Source organism: Schizosaccharomyces osmophilus, chromosome 1, assembly GCF_027921745.1.
Source record: "Schizosaccharomyces osmophilus chromosome 1, complete sequence".
In the NCBI taxonomy this organism is placed as follows: Eukaryota; Fungi; Ascomycota; class Schizosaccharomycetes; order Schizosaccharomycetales; family Schizosaccharomycetaceae; genus Schizosaccharomyces; species Schizosaccharomyces osmophilus.
In genome coordinates, this window is record NC_079238.1 from 4,781,828 (window position 1) to 4,797,684 (window position 15,857).

Here is a 15,857-nt window from a genome sequence, read left to right on the forward strand (position 1 = left end):
TAGCAAAAGGAATAAAAAAAGTGCACTCACATATAACTTTTATAGAGACATTTCGTCTGAAAAGATTGCTCCAGAATTTACTAATTCATCCAGAACTGACTTAACTTCCAATCTCTTGTTGTTTTTTATCGCTGAAGAAAATCGCAGGTTCAGTGCATGCACCCAAAGCTCTCCGCATGTGAGAATTGCAAAAGGTAAGTCCAATTTCATAACTAGCATTAACCCATCCAAATCCTTCTCTTGCAACACCTTGAATATCGAGACCTTGATTGCCGTATTCTGCTTCAACACGATGGGGATCAACGGCTCTGGTCAAATCGTATTTTTCAACGACGACTCCGTTGAAGTCAACGAAAGACTTCGTGATGGTATACAGCCAGCGATATACTACTCTACGCAGTTCATCTTCGTAACCATAACGGAGAAGGCCATACCAGGCTAAAATCTGTTGAGGACTCCAGCCATTCGGATAATCCCATTGACGACTAGGATTATGTAAACCTACTTGACCAAGACTTTCCTTGGTACCTGCCACAATACCGCCGGATACTTCAAACTTGGGTAAGCTGACTTCAATGAATCTAGCCGCTTGTCGAGGGGTAGCCACGCCAGCCCAAAGAGCCCAGAATGCAGTTGCACTCTGATAAGTACCTCGCTTTTCGAATTTTGTGTCATAATCGTACCAAATGGATTCGGCTTCTGACCAGTTGTACTTTTCCATAGCAGCTCGACGAGCTCTTGCGCGGCGGTCCCAAATAGCGGAAGTTTCGACATTGCCATCTGGCAATACAAGTTTGTCATTGAAGATTTCTAAAACAACACGGGATATATCTGTTTCATACTTATACAAAAGAGAATTCAAGTCAACGGTTGCCAAATCGGCACACACTTTTTCAAGGCGGTAAGTCGTGTCGTGGCCACTTTCACGTACGGCACGATCGTGTAAGAAGTAATCGTCTAGAAAAGGTTCCTGAACTTTTTGATAATTGTAAGCTTCGGTAAATTCGTCGAGAGTCATGTTGTATTTCTCCATGTAGGGACGCAACAATTGCTCAAAATGACTAGCTTCGGTTTCTGGAGGAATTCCAAGACCATCGGGGCGGTATCTAGAAAGACCAGTTTTTGTGTCGTAACGAGGGGAGCTCATCCAAACTGTATAATATTCCTTCATGGCTGCACAGAGGGCTCTGTATAAAAAGTCTTTGGAACCTTCCTCGTTCTTGATATGTTCATATACACGAATGGCCATATCCGTAAGGAGGGGAGGTTGAGAACGTAGCAAGTAGTAAGTCCGATTAGCATTCAAAATCTTACCATAGTATGTAATCTCGAAAATGAAATTTTCAACCATGCCTTTAGCCAAATCAACGCGGCCGTCAATGAGCAAACCAAGCGCTTCAAAATAAGAGTCCCAGCCATACATTTCATTAAAACGGCCGCCAGGAACGACAAAGGGGACACCACGGAGGTGAGTTTCTCCTTCATCGTCCTTATACCTTTCCATGGCAAGAGCAAGTAAGCCGGGTTTTTGGTTGGCATCCCGCACCCACTCTTTCGTAATTGCTTCAGGTAAATATTCCACTTGCAAGTTCAGATAAGGACGCTCTTTTGCAGCACGACAATAGTATTCGTATTGTTCTTTTTCAGGCTTAGGAACATAAATACGGTTAACAGAGTGGCCAGAACGATCCTTAGTGTCATGGCAAATGACGTCTAAAGTACTAGCATCAATTCTACGGGTAAGGGCATCCCAAAAGGTTCCTTTAATAAGTCGAGAAAGACGGCTAACAGGATTTTCATTCAATCTGCGCTCATCAATCATAACATAGCGACGACCAAAGTCCTTCGCAAGAGTCAGTTCCTGAAGCAAGTTGGACAACTGATACGTACCCCGAAGCTCGTAAAGACGATAGCCACCGGAACTAGCACTACCTAAGGAAACGACTTTTGGGCCAGTATCCTCAATGGTAATTTGCATATTGCGATCGGTATCCTCGGATTCCAGCAAAGAATGCAGAGTTTTTTCGACGTCTACCAAAAATTTCCGAGGCTCTTTATGTTCGTCCAAACTACCGCGGCGGCGAATATTTTTAAGTTCGGGAGTGAGAGACGATCCCGATTCTGCTGAAGTAGAAAGCGTGCGTCCACGGCCTGAACCAAGACGAGTCGAGATATCTGTGTCTTTTGAATAATAACTTTTGGCATTCACGAAGGGGTCACTATCCCGATCATTCTCATTGGGCTTTTCATTGGTGTCAACGTAGTGAGAAGAGAATTTGGGAGGCATTTTGGGAAAAAAGAAAAGTCAAATGATATAGTTGAGCGTGTCGAAAATAAAAAAAAGGCTAAAGACTTGGAAAAGGAAGCACTCTCTATAAAAGAGAACGACAACAGGAAAACAAAAAACTGCAATTATGCTTTTACGCTTTACAGACTGGATCAAAAAAAATGCGGGAAATTAAAAGACAAAATTTAACGCAGGTACACCCAAAAGTTATTTTTCTTTCGATCAAACAAGCGATTAGCCTTACGAACTATTTACTTCATCAAAGGGGGTTCTGCGAAACGGTCAATTCCTGTTTTCGAGCAACAAGGAAGATGAGTGCTCTTAGATGATCTAAATACTTTTTTAGGAAATAATGCCTTGCACAATTCTTCAAATGGAGAATTCGATGTCAATATATGAGAAAAAGAGAAAGTAGAAAAATAGGTATGGTAATGCGATTGAAAAACCTATTATCTCTTTTCTGTAGAATGAATCTTCTTTAGGGACTTGAAAACTGTTCTTCCTTTCAATGTCCTTTGTTTAACTGGGAAATTTGCTAACGACAAATATCTTCCTGTGTCAGTTCTTCTATATTAATATTGACGTATCCGATTGTTACTTGATGACGCTTGCCTGTTTCGAGGTAACACAGCAGATGAATACATCGAATTCCATAGGAAAAAATTTCTTTTGGTGGACTCAATTTCTAATACAAATGCTTCTTTGTTTGTTTGAAAATCCTCTGTTTAGGAATGGCATATACCTCGAATCGCAAGGTCAAACGACACTGAGTAATGTATTCTGGAGTGTCTCGCGAGAATAAAACCAGGGAAGGCAAGTAGCAGGCGAGTCCGTGCAAGAAGCTCCTTTCGCTTTCAATTTCTTTGTGTTTTCATTTTTGGTTTATTTGGAGATTCCATGGCTCTGTGGCCTTTTGTAGACAAAGTCGTCTGTTTGTATTTGTCACTTAAAATAGGTTTGTGTGTGCATGGGCTCTGTCTATACGATACGGTTCTGGATTCATGAGCAACCAACTTTAGAGTTTCATTTTCTTTTTTTGTTTGTTGTTGTGTATGTTTTTGGTTCCTTGTAAGGCATCTATCAGGGGATTGTTAGTCTCACCAAAGGTCCCAGAGAAAGGCAACAACACCGTTAATTGACTGACTTTTGAACCGTTGGAGAGCTTATATTCATCTATATTATGGTCGAGAAAGCAAAAAGAAAAAATACAAAAAGTAAAAGCAAAATTAGGTCGTACTGGGAATCGAACCCAGGTCTCGAGAATCAAAATCTCATGTGCTAGCCATTACACCATACAACCGACTGTTGATGGACCGGTTTACAAAACACAGTATGACATGTAAACAATTTGCTATTACAATTGTAGTTCATGGAAAGGCTTTTGCTACCAGATATGTCTTTTGCTAGCCTTTTCAATTTGCATTCAAGATAAGTTGAATCCTTTTAATGTTAGCCAAAGCAATCTGGAAAGAGAGGCTGCTTGTGTTATGCAGCGGATTTTAACAAGAGACGGCGGTCCGCTGTTAATTATTGATGGTGTCGCCTTATGAATACAAACAAAAATAAAATTTAAAATAGAAAATAGAAATAGTACTAAAGTAGGTCAGTCACCTTTTTAGGTCGGATTTCTTCTCGCGTTCTTGTCGACCACACTTGGATAACTTGAGCTTGTTACTCTGCAACTCACAAAGGGTTTTATTTACTATGGATGGATGGTTGAGAAAAAAACAAGAGAAATCAAAAAATAAAATCGGAAATACATTTCTTTTTATATTTGTTTAATTTCTGTGTGTTTGTATTCGACTCGATGGCAAACAACAAAGTTTTGATTGTTTTTACTTAGTAGAGGAATCATTTAACACATTCAAAAATGGCATGCCATTCTTTCTATTTTTAGCCTAAGTTTAGACGTATATATATTTTCTATTTTTTTTTGTGTAGCCTTTACCACTCCAATGGTCATGAATCCTTTGTACAACCGAGAAAAGCAAGCAGAATCGGGAATTGCATTATAGATTAAAAAAGGAATTTTGAAGCCAATCTCTAGAAATTAAGAGTACAGCAACACCACGTTTACGTACTTTTGAGTGGATGGAGATATTTCCTTTTTCACTCCTTCCTTAAGTTTTGAATTCTGTTTTGGCTGATGGATAGGAGCAGGGAAACAGCTCCCACAGAGCAATTCGCCTACGGTTTTTTACGAAAGATTCAAGCTTTGAGGTTTCAGTCCGCATTTCAGTGCCCTCGATAGTGAAAGGCAGCCAAGGAAGCATCTCCAATCGGGCATGCCTTGGAACCCGTGAACAAATACCGATGGAAACTACACAAGCGAGAACGTCCTAGAAAGCAAAATTAGATCACTGCACCATGACACATTCGCAACTGTCGACTGATCCAAGAGTGCATTCAATCATTGGGTCCTGTGGTATCTACAGAGTACGTGTTTGATATTAAGAAAAATGCATAAAGCCTGATGCAAACAACCACAATTAAAGAATACCAAATCTGATCTGTTTTTCATGCTTGGACTAACAGTAAAAATAGGTCGTACTGGGAATCGAACCCAGGTCTCGAGAATCAAAATCTCATGTGCTAGCCATTACACCATACAACCGGTTTGACAATCATTCAACTTATAGATAATTCATCCTGGTACATCGGAAACAGTTGTATCAACAATCAAATTGCTTTATTTGCTACTCTGTCTTACGGAACCGGTCAGCAAACAGGAGTTATGTACGCGTACAGCTGCTTCTTTCCCAGTCAACTCACCACCGAAAATAACAAAAAAAGCACTTAGAAAAAGTACGGTTGTCGAAGGTCGTACTGGGAATCGAACCCAGGTCTCGAGAATCAGAATCTCATGTGCTAGCCACTACACCATACAACCGTATGGTTGACATAAGACAAAATGGGTAACACTTATACATACATCTATATGTAACCATGCCCTTGGTCTAGTCGAAGAAATCAATGTTGTGCAACGTTTCAAGTGGAGCATATCTATCGTAGAGGCGTTCCATAGTTTGTAAGTTCAGCAATAAAAAAGTCCTGCATGTGCTTCTTTGTTTCGACAATAACCCAAGTGCAAGACAACAAAAAAGGAACTCCCAAGGCGAGAATCGAACTCGCAACCTTCTGATAACCTTCGTAAGAGTCAGACGCTCTAACCGATTGAGCTACCCGGGACGCTTTACATATATATCAACACAAAATGTAATATAGCTAACATAGTGTGTAAGCAATATTCCACTATAAATGACATATCAATAAAGTGTTTCATCGTATACGGATGATTAATGTTTTTTTTTTTTTTTTTTTTGACACATTTTTATTACGAACAATTAAACAAGTTTGATACTGTACAGGTGATTTAAATATATACATAAAATTTGTGGCTCACTGAAACAAAAGTACAAATAAACTCTATAATAATTCAACACGTCAACAAGATTGTGTTCATATACCTCCTTAAAGAAAGGAACTGTGAGAGTTGAACCAAATGAACGATGGTGAGCAGAGAGCATGGAGTGGGACCCAAGGATATACGGCATAACAAATTAAAAATTGGGCAATTAAATAAGAAAGATCTCACTGCCGTTTCCTTAATCCATACTCACTAGTTGAAAAACCGCATAGCATTTTTCTATGCTGGATCTAGACATTCAGACATACCAACTATTAGTTTGTTTAGATTGCCTACTTTGCGAAAAGATGTAATGACAGGACTATACATTTCCTTATCACGAATCCTTTATACCTATACCTCCCTTGTTTTATCATGATGCACCATTTTTTTTCAACAAGTGTGAAAAGTACTGGGTTACAGCCCGGTAATGGTGTTCTAGCATGCTTGTTCCGGAATGATGTTCACTTTGAATTAAACGACCGTACCTTCGTTTGTTTTTCTTTGGCTTTTTCCAGCATTCGTCTGAAGAATGCACAAAAATAAGAGAGTGTCGGAAATACCAGCTTGGTAAATCATCTTCAGAAGCAGTTTTCAGTCCTGTAAGTGGTTCTGAACCAAAGAAATTAACAATGCAGCGCACAGTTTTCGTCACATTACGCGAAGCAATCAAGTTCATTACTCCTTCGGCTGCTTTTCCTGATGCAATAAAGAAAATATTTTTAGCTGATGCAAGCTCTATGTAGTTATCCCAAATATATGTGCATAACTTCTTCGTTTCTTCAAGCATATCGTATGGTTTGTTTTCACCTGTTACCACCTCTGGTATATTGACATCTATTAATCCAAAGTTTTGTTGCATGGCCCATTCTATGTACAGACTGGCAGGATCTACTAAATAAGAATCTGATGGCTTCAAGGCATTGGAGTCTTTTCTACCATCCCCTAAAACAAGAGGTGCCTCATGAATAAGTATAACCAAGACATCTTTCTGAAAAAAATCATTCGAGCATAATGCCTGGTTGGCAAATGTTTCAGAAAGGGAATCGCGCAAAATCGGCAGATTGGTTATTTTCCAATCTTCAAATAGTTTTTTTGCCTGATATGATCGTATAATATCGTGAAGTCTACTAACATGAGCATTGTCCGGATTAGCCGGTATATATTTTGGTCGCATGCATCTCCAAAATTGCGACTGAATTTCTGTAACCTTATCAACTGTTTGAACTGCATGTTGTGACGCATACACCGTATGCAATCGACTGGGGGGTATTCCAATCAAACTTTGCGCTACAGCTAAAGCAGAAACACTTATAGCATCCAAACTATACCCTCCTTCTAAAGAAGCAAAAACTTTCCCATCTGCCAAACCCATCAGCATTTGAGTCATATGAGCATAAGCTGGCGGTGTCACTAAACACTGACCAATGTGATCACCAGCGGCTGCATCAAACCCAGAGCTAATAATCACCAAATCTGGATTAAACTCATAAGCAATGGGCATAACAACGCGCTGGAAGGCAAAGACATAATCACCATCACCCATGCCCGAGCATGGCCATGGAATATTGACACTACGGCCTAGGCCGGCACCTTCACCACAGTTTTCTGCACAGCCATATACCGTGCCAGGATAGAAACGTCCTTGTTCATAACGATGAATAGAGATATACAATACATTTGGATCATCATAAAACGCCATCTGAGTACCATTACCATGATGCACATCCCAATCGATAATCAAAATTCTTTTAACTTTGTCGGGAAATCGCTGAAGCATGCTTCTAGCAGCCACAGAGACATTGTTAAATAAGCAAAAGCCACCAGGTTTATGAGGCTCCGCATGATGGCCAGGAGGACGAACCACGGCAAATGCGTTTTTTACTTTTCCTGTGACAACGGCAGCACAAGTTTCAATAGCACTTCCACAGGCCAATCGTGCACAAAATGCACTCTCGTTATTAAAGTACAAGGAGTCACTAATTTTTTCAAGATTGGCGAGATCCTCTCTAGACATTAATTCAGTTTTAGTGATTTTTTCATACATTTCGGGAGTATGTACTCTTAATAACTCTTCCAATGTAGCCTCCCGTGATGGAAGGCGAAGAAAAGCATCAGCAGGACTAGGGGTATTTGAAACGTATCCAGCCTTTCGAATTGCTTCAAAGACACGAAGCACACGCCTGGGATCTTCTGGGTGATCGTCTACTTCATTCAAAGTCGCATGAAATCGCATTCGTGGATCATAGCAAAGGCCGGATTTCTTAATTGCTTCCAAAGATGCTGCATCTTCAGAAGAAATGAGAGTTTCCTGATTCGAAACATCGTTTTCTTTTTTCAATAATACTGACCAAGGTGTTACCGTAGTAGGTCCGTCGTCAGCAAGTTTTTTTTCCATAACCATCCTAATTTGTGGTAAGCATTCAAAATAAGAGGAATTTAAGAACAAATAATATTATAAACGATAGAAAAATTGAAATATCTACAAAATTATCAGAGTTCCACGCCGTTTTTCTACGTATTATGCGTGTACCTCAAGTCCGGTAGTACCAATTGGTACAGCAAAGTATTCAAGTTTACTGTATGGAGAAAAGGAAATTCATAGCAACTAAAGCATAAATGGCTTTTAGTACAATTTATTAATTTGGTAGATTATATTTATAGAATTTCAAATTTATAGGGCCTTCTTTTCCGAGCCCATAAAACATGCAAACAAGTACGTATGGAAACAAAAGCTCCAAATATCATCTTGAGAAAGTAGACAGATTTTTAAGAATAAAAAATAACATTGTATTAAAATAAAAAAGCAACACAGGAGAATGGGACTCATAAGTTAATGATCATCGATAATCAAAATGCTAGTCAAGGGCAACAAATAGCTTCTTCGTAAGTGTTTTTTCCTACTGTGAAAGGATTTATAAAAGTTAGAGGCGTTTTAATCAAAAGACGAACCAAAATATAATATCACTTTAATATATATACATAGAGCATCTAAACGGGTTACTTCTTCCTTTCACGTCAGTTTTGTTCCTACTTGCTCCCTGTTCGAAATCAAAAACTCAGAGCTTCTGTCTGTAAGCTATGATGTATAAAAATGGAGTGCGGCAAAATCATTATACCTTCCAAAAATGGACGGGGTGAGAGGGATTCGCAGTAAGGAGTAAGTCAACAAAAAGAATCATAAAGGATAAAGGAAAATAATTAGAGAATAGCGACGTGGAAACTGATTTATCCGAGCGTTTAAAATATTCAGAACATGACCCAAACAAATAAATTGGTTTCAATCAAGATAACAATCATAATATTTACATCAGAAACATTTCTGTAGTCCTTATCCCTCAAAACCTTCGATGGAAAAGTTCCCAGAAGGAACGGCGTGAACTAAACTCAAGATAGCCTCAGCTGCCTTACACTCCTCCCTTGAAAGAGAAAATGGTACTAAAGAATGGTCCTTTATATGATTCTCGATATATAGAGTTGAGGGAAGCGAACGATTGAATGCAAATCCACCTTGTTCGCCTTCATGCAAAAAGGCCATATGGCTGTTAAGTATGGTAGCTAGACCTCCATTCAAACTTATAGGAGAAGAAGAAGGGAGGTCAAAGGGAATTTTTGGCTTCTCCAAAAGAGCATCGTGCGAATTTAACCATGGAGGGCTCGTTCTGTCCAAAGAGGAAGATACTGAGCTAGGACTAGAAGAGGATAAATTCCTAGAAATCAATTGCAAAAAGTCTTCCCGTGGACTAATCAATCGAGAGAAAGAATTCGCCCGTACTTTACGTGGCTTTTCATCAAACGAATAAGTCTTCCTCAAGCCCATTGTGTCCAAATCGTTTATAGATCTAGATCTTTTATGCATTCCTTTTTTCTTTCGTATTAAACTTTCGACCTGGTCCAACGTTTGATTTTCCCAACCACGGTCGACTTTGAAAACCGCGTATTTCAATCGTGCCTTCAATTTTTCAGACATCTAAAAGTATTAGTTTACATTATTAACAGTAATAATTGAATAAGAGTCAACTAATCCCACATTATGGAATTGTAAAGGTAATTGGTACTTGAATCAGCTTAAATTCAAGAATAAACAACGAACCTTGCTCAAAGAATTGTCAGAACCAGCTTTCAAATGCTTTTCTTTTGCCATTGTCATACTTGGAGTACTCGAATGGCTTTCATTCAAGGGCAATGCGTGAAAATACTGGGCAAGTTGTAGAATATATTCGCAATCGTCAAAGGCTTCAATTAAATAACAACGTGAAGAACCAAGTGTGAATTATATCAAACGAAAACGCACACGAATTGATATTATTTGATGATTCGATATAAAAAAGCGCGTTTTTGATGGCTTCTGGTTATTAGTAGAAACGCGTTGCTTCTACGTTACGTGTTCGTGCTTCTTGGGTAGAGCTCACCTGAAAGCATTGAAGACCCCTAAAGTAGAAGAATTAAATTAAAAGAATTTACTCAAAAACATTTAATTGTTTTGTTATTTCTTTCATTTCTTCGTAGGACTTGTTTAACTATGACTCAGATATTTAGCAGCAATGAACTTGACTTTTGAGAACAATATACAGCGAGCGTGTGTTCGAAAGTAAATGTTGAAGCCAAAGATCTATTAATACATCATTATAAATTATATTTATTTCCTATTATAACCCAATTCTCCCATTTTTTTCTGTCCGATGCGTAAAAGGAATGAAACGAAAGGAGCATGCAAACAAAACAAAATATTTAGAAAAAATAAACCAACACCAAAATAAGTATTAATAAGCTTACCCACACACCTCCATAAAAAACATTTATCGCCTAGATTTTTTGCCGCCAGAGGCAGCACCCGAGTCTTGACGAAGTCTTTTACCATTTTTAGCAAACCAGTTGGCTTTCTCTTCACGTTTCTTTTCCACATACACTTGCTCTTCTTTCTGGAGCTTTTTGTGATACTTCTCGTGTTCTTCGGTCTTCTTAGCTTTACGCTTGCTTTCTTTGTCAGACTTGAGGGTCATTACCTTCTGTAACAAATCACGAGCTTTTCGTTCGTCAGCGTTCAATAACACAGTGCGCTTTTGCATATACGTAGGCTTGCTTCGGGGACGAACTTCTTTAGGACGAGAAGCATAAGGAAGCTGCGCTTGCAAAGATGCAGGAACCTTCAAAGGATTGAAATGTCTAGTAGGTCGAACAATTTCTTTATATTGGGAATTGGGAAGTAAGGGTGTTTTCAAGCCAAGTTCATGACGCACTTCACCTGTCAGTCGCATACCTGTCCACTCGTTCTTTAGTGGTTCTAACAAGTTCGCGACCGTCGTACAAAATTCACGAATTCGTACAGGGTACCATGCTCTCAAGAAAACTATATCACTCATTAACACTTTATCCTCGAATGTAGCACGGAAATGGCCATGTTCTTTATCAACAGCTTTCTTAATTTGTCCTCGAATACCGGACACAGTCCTAATATTTGCACCTTCGAACTTGGCCACTTCCAAAGGACTATTAAACATTTTCTTGATAAATGCTGTGTTCTTAAAGATTTTGTATGGAACACCAGTTAATTTCAGCTTTTTCACAATTTCACTCGATTGGTTAACATCTAGAACGGTACCAGTCGCAGCAATTCTGAAACTACCAGCTTTAGCATATTGATTAGCAACATACTGCACCGCACAAAATCCCGTGTTTGGTGCAATGAATGGTCCGTAAAATGTAGCGAAGCAGTGCATATGCTCTGGGGTATACTTCAACATCCTGTTTCTAGTACGGGAATCACTGATAGAGTAGACTGGGACTGACTGTACTCGTCTCCAACCCAAGCTGAAAATTAACGGATCATTTGTTTTTAAAATCTTCTTATGCCAGCGGTGTCTCTTAATACGAACTTGAACAAGTCCATGTCGCTGTTCATTTGGCAATAGACCACCAACAACCACTGGATAACGAGAATCGAAGTGCTCAACGAACTCATAAGGAACGCCTTTTAGAACGAGACGTACATATGCACCGGCACGATATCCCTCAATTTCAGCTCTACTTTCGGGATCCATGTCATTGAATGCTTCCCTATTTATATCCAATTGGCGCGCAATCTTTTCCTTCTCTTCTCCGTACCAATCGACATCTTTCTTCTCTGGATCGCCACGATCTTCTTCCTCAAAACGAAGCCTAAGTTCTTCCTTTTTGCGAGCATTTTCCTCTCTCTCTTTTTCAAACTCAGGAGTTTCATCTTCGCCTGCCTCGTGTGATTCCTCCTCGTCATTTGAGGGCTGTGCATTCTCATTATTTTCAACACTACCCTCGTCTTCCAAATCCTCAAAATCCCCCGTTTCCTTTTCTTCCTCGCCAGCTTCGTCATTATCCCCTTCCTGGGAATCTAACAAACTGCCAGTAATAAAATGATATTTGATTTGAGCAAGACGTTCGGAATCCGCATATTTCTGTCCATAACGTTCGAGTTCTTCCTCAAAAGAACTTTTTTCGTTCTCTTGAGTGGGGCCCTCCGAATCAACTTCTTTAGGTTGAAAAAAGTCATCTTCATCTCCTTCATCTGCGTCGCTTCCGTCTTCCTCTGCATCCAACGATTCACCACGAATTTCAGACAATGCTTGATCGGGTGAAAGAGATTCATCATAAAACACTTTTTGTAGATTCCTACGACGTCGACGACGAGATTCAATGAACGAAGCTGTAGCCCGAGAAGCCATACCTTCTTTCCATTTCAAATCAGACGATTCTTCTTCACCAGAAAGATCACCAAGGTCTGAATCACTTTCAGCAAAGGCAAAATTCTCTTGAGCACCTTCGTCCTCATTATCCTTGGCCGCTCCAATCTTTTCAGAGTAATCAACGTCGTTTTCGTCACCAGACTCGTTTTCGGAGTCATTTGCTTCATTCTCCTCAAGATGCAGCATATCATCAGAAACGACGCCTGTTGGTTGACGTCGAGCTTTTCTGCCAACATCATCAGAGACTCCTTGATCATTTTCAGAATCAACGAGATTGGTATTGCTGAAAAGTTGGATACCAGATGAAGAGTTAGCACCCAAAGGTTGATGAGCTTCTTGTAATTGCATGACCATACGTTCACCAACACCAGCTTCAGAGTTGTCATCCTTGGAGAAGTTTGAAGTAGGAACATCTATATATACACGATCCTTGTCAAAAAGGATGCCACCGATATCAGCCATTGGACCATAGATTAATTTCTGTTTTTCGGAAAGTCTGCGTCTTCTGACTTTATCAGCATCTGGAGGAGGACAGGGGTCATCTAATCTAGAAGCATCAGAAATGGTAAAGTCACCAACACCCGGGACGTGAACTGGTGCATCATGCTTCGGTAAGTTTGTACCATGAAGGTAACCATAGAGAGTAACAGTTCGAGAGACCTTAGGATTCTCTTCAATTTCGGTAGGCAATGTTAAGTCTTCCATACGATCAGCAAGCAAATACGGGTGCTGATTGCGCCATTGAAGAGGACGGAACTTCATGACGCTAATAAACCTCGACAAGTTCAATATTTCACGATCGGGATATCTTCCGTTTAGGACACCCGAAAGATAAAATAACTTAGCACCTTGATATAACTCTGTCCAAAAACGATGTTTCAAATGCTTCTTGGCAGCACGAAGGGTAGCAGGCTTCTTGAATAAATCTAAGTGAGTCAGCACGCCCATAATTCGGGGCATTCCATGAGGTGCTAAAATGTTAAGAAATTCCATTGTTTCCATTTCAAACCCAAAGTTGGCGTCAACTAGAAGCAAAACGAGGTCGGCAATCTTTGCTACATCAATCATGGAACTCAAATCATTAGGGCATTCCAAAAAAGTAATTCTTCGTGATTTGCCAGCAACCACAGTAATAGGCCCAGTGATATTGGATACCGTATATTTGGAATATCTTTTGACTAAAGATTTGATTAACGTAGATTTTCCTGTTCCAGGAGGACCCATAACAGCAACAATTACAGGTGGCGGCGATTCATCAGGCGTACGATCGACCATCGGAACGTGCAACTTCTTTTGAGACAAGTCTGCAGTCCTCATGGCCTGTCTAGCCATACGTCCTGCCGAAGATACGGAAAATGCCTAAATTGTTAATCTTCTATTGGGAATCTCTAATTCAACATACCTTAGGATTGCTCTCTGGATTGGCATTGGGAGCTTTCCTTGATTTTTTCTTTTCCGCTTTAGGCCCAGAATGCTTTGCATAATGGGCTTTTTTTTCATCCATGACTAAAAATGCTAGTTGTAGGATGTTGGCAAGTGCACTTACTGTTCACAGAAAAAATCAGGTACAAGTATCACGCAGGTAACAATGCAAGCTATTTGAAAAGTATGCAGTTCCTGTCGGAGTTCATGGTTTTATAGGTTTTAGATTTAAAAAAAAAAAAAAAAAAAAAAAAAAGTGTTAATTCTACAATATTCTGAGAAATCGATACATCCAATTTGCACTCATTACTTTCTAAATTAGCACATCGCTATTAAGAGAGGTTGTATAGTTAAATTTGCTTTAATATCATAATTAATCCAAAAAAAAACCAAAAAGACATAATACCTAGGGTTCAAAGGAGAAATCCAGTCCTCCTTTACCGTTTAACCAATCCTCACCAACGATACGCAAACGGCCATATGGACTTCCACCTCCTTCTACTCCGACATAAGGCATACTGAAAGAAGCAGCAAGTAGCTTTCTGCCTTGATTTCCGTATATGCGCAAAAGGGCTCGACCAGCGATATCCAAATATGTAGTTACGATAGAGCAAAGGGTTTGACCTAAATCTAAGTCCTTGTCCAAAAATTCCCTAGGAGAAGTCAAATTGAGAAGACGAGAGAAAAGTTTCCAGCTCCTAGGACCTAATGAATCATCGAGAGACACGAAGGCTGCATAAACAGCAAAAATACCACATTGTCGTTCAATGTAAGGCGCTTGTTGTTCATACCGCCCATCAGCAAGTTTTCTGTAGCCCAACTTTTTTCTTCCAACTTCTGTGTGTAGATTATAAATGGTAGGAATTACCCATGGACACTTCTTCTGTAATCGTGCAATTAGCAAATCAAGAAGATCCGGATTTTGGGAACATAAGAGGAGACAGAGTTTCGCTAACGGAAAGGCACTAGAAAGATTGACTGAAACCTCGGCCTCTGCTTGCTTTACGACAGCCTTGCAGAAAAAATTCAGAACCCATCTATATACCAGAGGTCCTTTAGTTTGAGCTTCCTGAAATGTCCCTTGTACAAGACTAGTAATTTTTTGAATCTGGCTGTTACTTTTGGTTATTTGACCTAATCGTGGAGTAATCTTCCGTCTCTGAGAGAAACAAAAGTTTTTGAGGTCCTTGTTTTCAGAGACTGGCTTGGCAACATCACTTTTGATATTCTCAATAATGTCCCAATAGTAGCTTGCATCCTTTTGTGGATCATCTCCGAACCGTTCTTTCAATTCCTTTTCTTGTTGTGAAGCTTGATCCTGAGTTTTCTTTACTTCATCCTTCTTTTTCTGCTCTTCTCTTTCCCTTGCTTCCCTCTCCTTTGCTTCCCGTATTTCTTTTTCTTTCTTTTCCTTTTCTTGTCGTTCATGTTCTTCTCTCTTCTTTCGTTCCGCTTCTTCTCTTTGAATCTTCAAGCGCAACTCACGTTCGCGCTTTTCTCTTTTTATTCGGGCTTGTTCCTCCTGCACTCTTTCAACTTCTTGGATTGTCGCTTGAATTATATCGTTTTCTTTTTGATTGCGTTTTCTCGCCCAGTCTTTAGACGCAAAAGTTGGAGGAGTGATAGGTTTGGCATTCTCAGCACAGTAGATGGGAACAGGAGGTTTTTTCTTTAATGCTCTATGATTCCACTAATTATAATTAGTTCTCTGTAAAACAACCTTAAATAGGGTCTCATACCGCAGCAAATATCCGTCGAGTCTCATCGTCATATAAATCCCAAATATCTTCTGCATCGAGGCCAGTATTTGGTAAAGAATTCATAAATTCATTTGATAGGGACGTATTGTGAATGAAATAACCATCTCTGGTTTCCATTTCAGAGGTACAAGCAAAATGGTCGATCCACCTAAGAATCGTTGTTTACGAGTGAACTTGTAATGGGTAAACAGTTTACTAATAAATGAAGTAGCAACAATATAAGCAATCAAAGAAAAGTCATACATAGGTAAACGTTCATTTCA

At 39.5% G+C, this 15,857-nt stretch overlaps 5 protein-coding genes and 4 non-coding genes across 9 annotated transcripts; all 9 read right to left on the reverse strand.

Annotated features, from left to right (window-relative positions):
* Positions 1 to 100: 100 nt before the first annotated feature.
* On the reverse strand, positions 101 to 2,287 carry ntp1 (alpha,alpha-trehalase Ntp1; the record flags this gene model as incomplete). The annotated part of the gene is made up of 1 exon (XM_056180966.1): positions 101 to 2,287. The coding sequence occupies one exon, from the start codon at positions 2,285 to 2,287 to the stop codon at positions 101 to 103; it is 2,187 nt and encodes a 728-aa protein (XP_056037121.1).
* A 1,228-nt stretch (positions 2,288 to 3,515) lies between these two features.
* On the reverse strand, positions 3,516 to 3,587 carry SOMG_20095. Its single transcript has one exon. It is a non-coding gene; the product is annotated as a tRNA-Gln (tRNA).
* A 1,242-nt stretch (positions 3,588 to 4,829) lies between these two features.
* SOMG_20096 lies at positions 4,830 to 4,901 on the reverse strand. The gene has a single exon. It is a non-coding gene; the product is annotated as a tRNA-Gln (tRNA).
* A 204-nt stretch (positions 4,902 to 5,105) lies between these two features.
* SOMG_20097 lies at positions 5,106 to 5,177 on the reverse strand. Its single transcript has one exon. It is a non-coding gene; the product is annotated as a tRNA-Gln (tRNA).
* Positions 5,178 to 5,394: 217 nt separating this feature from the next.
* SOMG_20098 lies at positions 5,395 to 5,476 on the reverse strand. The gene is given in 2 exon segments: positions 5,395 to 5,430; positions 5,439 to 5,476. It is a non-coding gene; the product is annotated as a tRNA-Lys (tRNA).
* A 590-nt stretch (positions 5,477 to 6,066) lies between these two features.
* clr3 (histone deacetylase (class II) Clr3) lies at positions 6,067 to 8,097 on the reverse strand (the record flags this gene model as incomplete). Its single annotated transcript, XM_056180967.1, has 1 exon — positions 6,067 to 8,097. One exon carries the CDS (start codon positions 8,095 to 8,097, stop codon positions 6,067 to 6,069), a length of 2,031 nt encoding a protein of 676 aa, XP_056037120.1.
* Positions 8,098 to 9,024: 927 nt separating this feature from the next.
* On the reverse strand, positions 9,025 to 9,843 carry whi5 (SBF complex transcription corepressor, Whi5; the record flags this gene model as incomplete). Its single annotated transcript, XM_056180968.1, has 2 exons — positions 9,025 to 9,663; positions 9,787 to 9,843. 2 exons carry the CDS (start codon positions 9,841 to 9,843, stop codon positions 9,025 to 9,027), a joined length of 696 nt encoding a protein of 231 aa, XP_056037119.1.
* A 649-nt stretch (positions 9,844 to 10,492) lies between these two features.
* Positions 10,493 to 13,916, reverse strand: bms1 (GTP binding protein Bms1; the record flags this gene model as incomplete). The annotated part of the gene is made up of 2 exons (XM_056180969.1): positions 10,493 to 13,771; positions 13,815 to 13,916. 2 exons carry the CDS (start codon positions 13,914 to 13,916, stop codon positions 10,493 to 10,495), a joined length of 3,381 nt encoding a protein of 1,126 aa, XP_056037118.1.
* Positions 13,917 to 14,240: 324 nt separating this feature from the next.
* Positions 14,241 to 15,711, reverse strand: gle1 (RNA export factor, cytoplasmic nucleoporin Gle1; the record flags this gene model as incomplete). Its single annotated transcript, XM_056180970.1, has 2 exons — positions 14,241 to 15,524; positions 15,574 to 15,711. The coding sequence occupies 2 exons, from the start codon at positions 15,709 to 15,711 to the stop codon at positions 14,241 to 14,243; spliced, it is 1,422 nt and encodes a 473-aa protein (XP_056036049.1).
* Between the last annotated feature and the right edge of the window lie 146 nt (positions 15,712 to 15,857).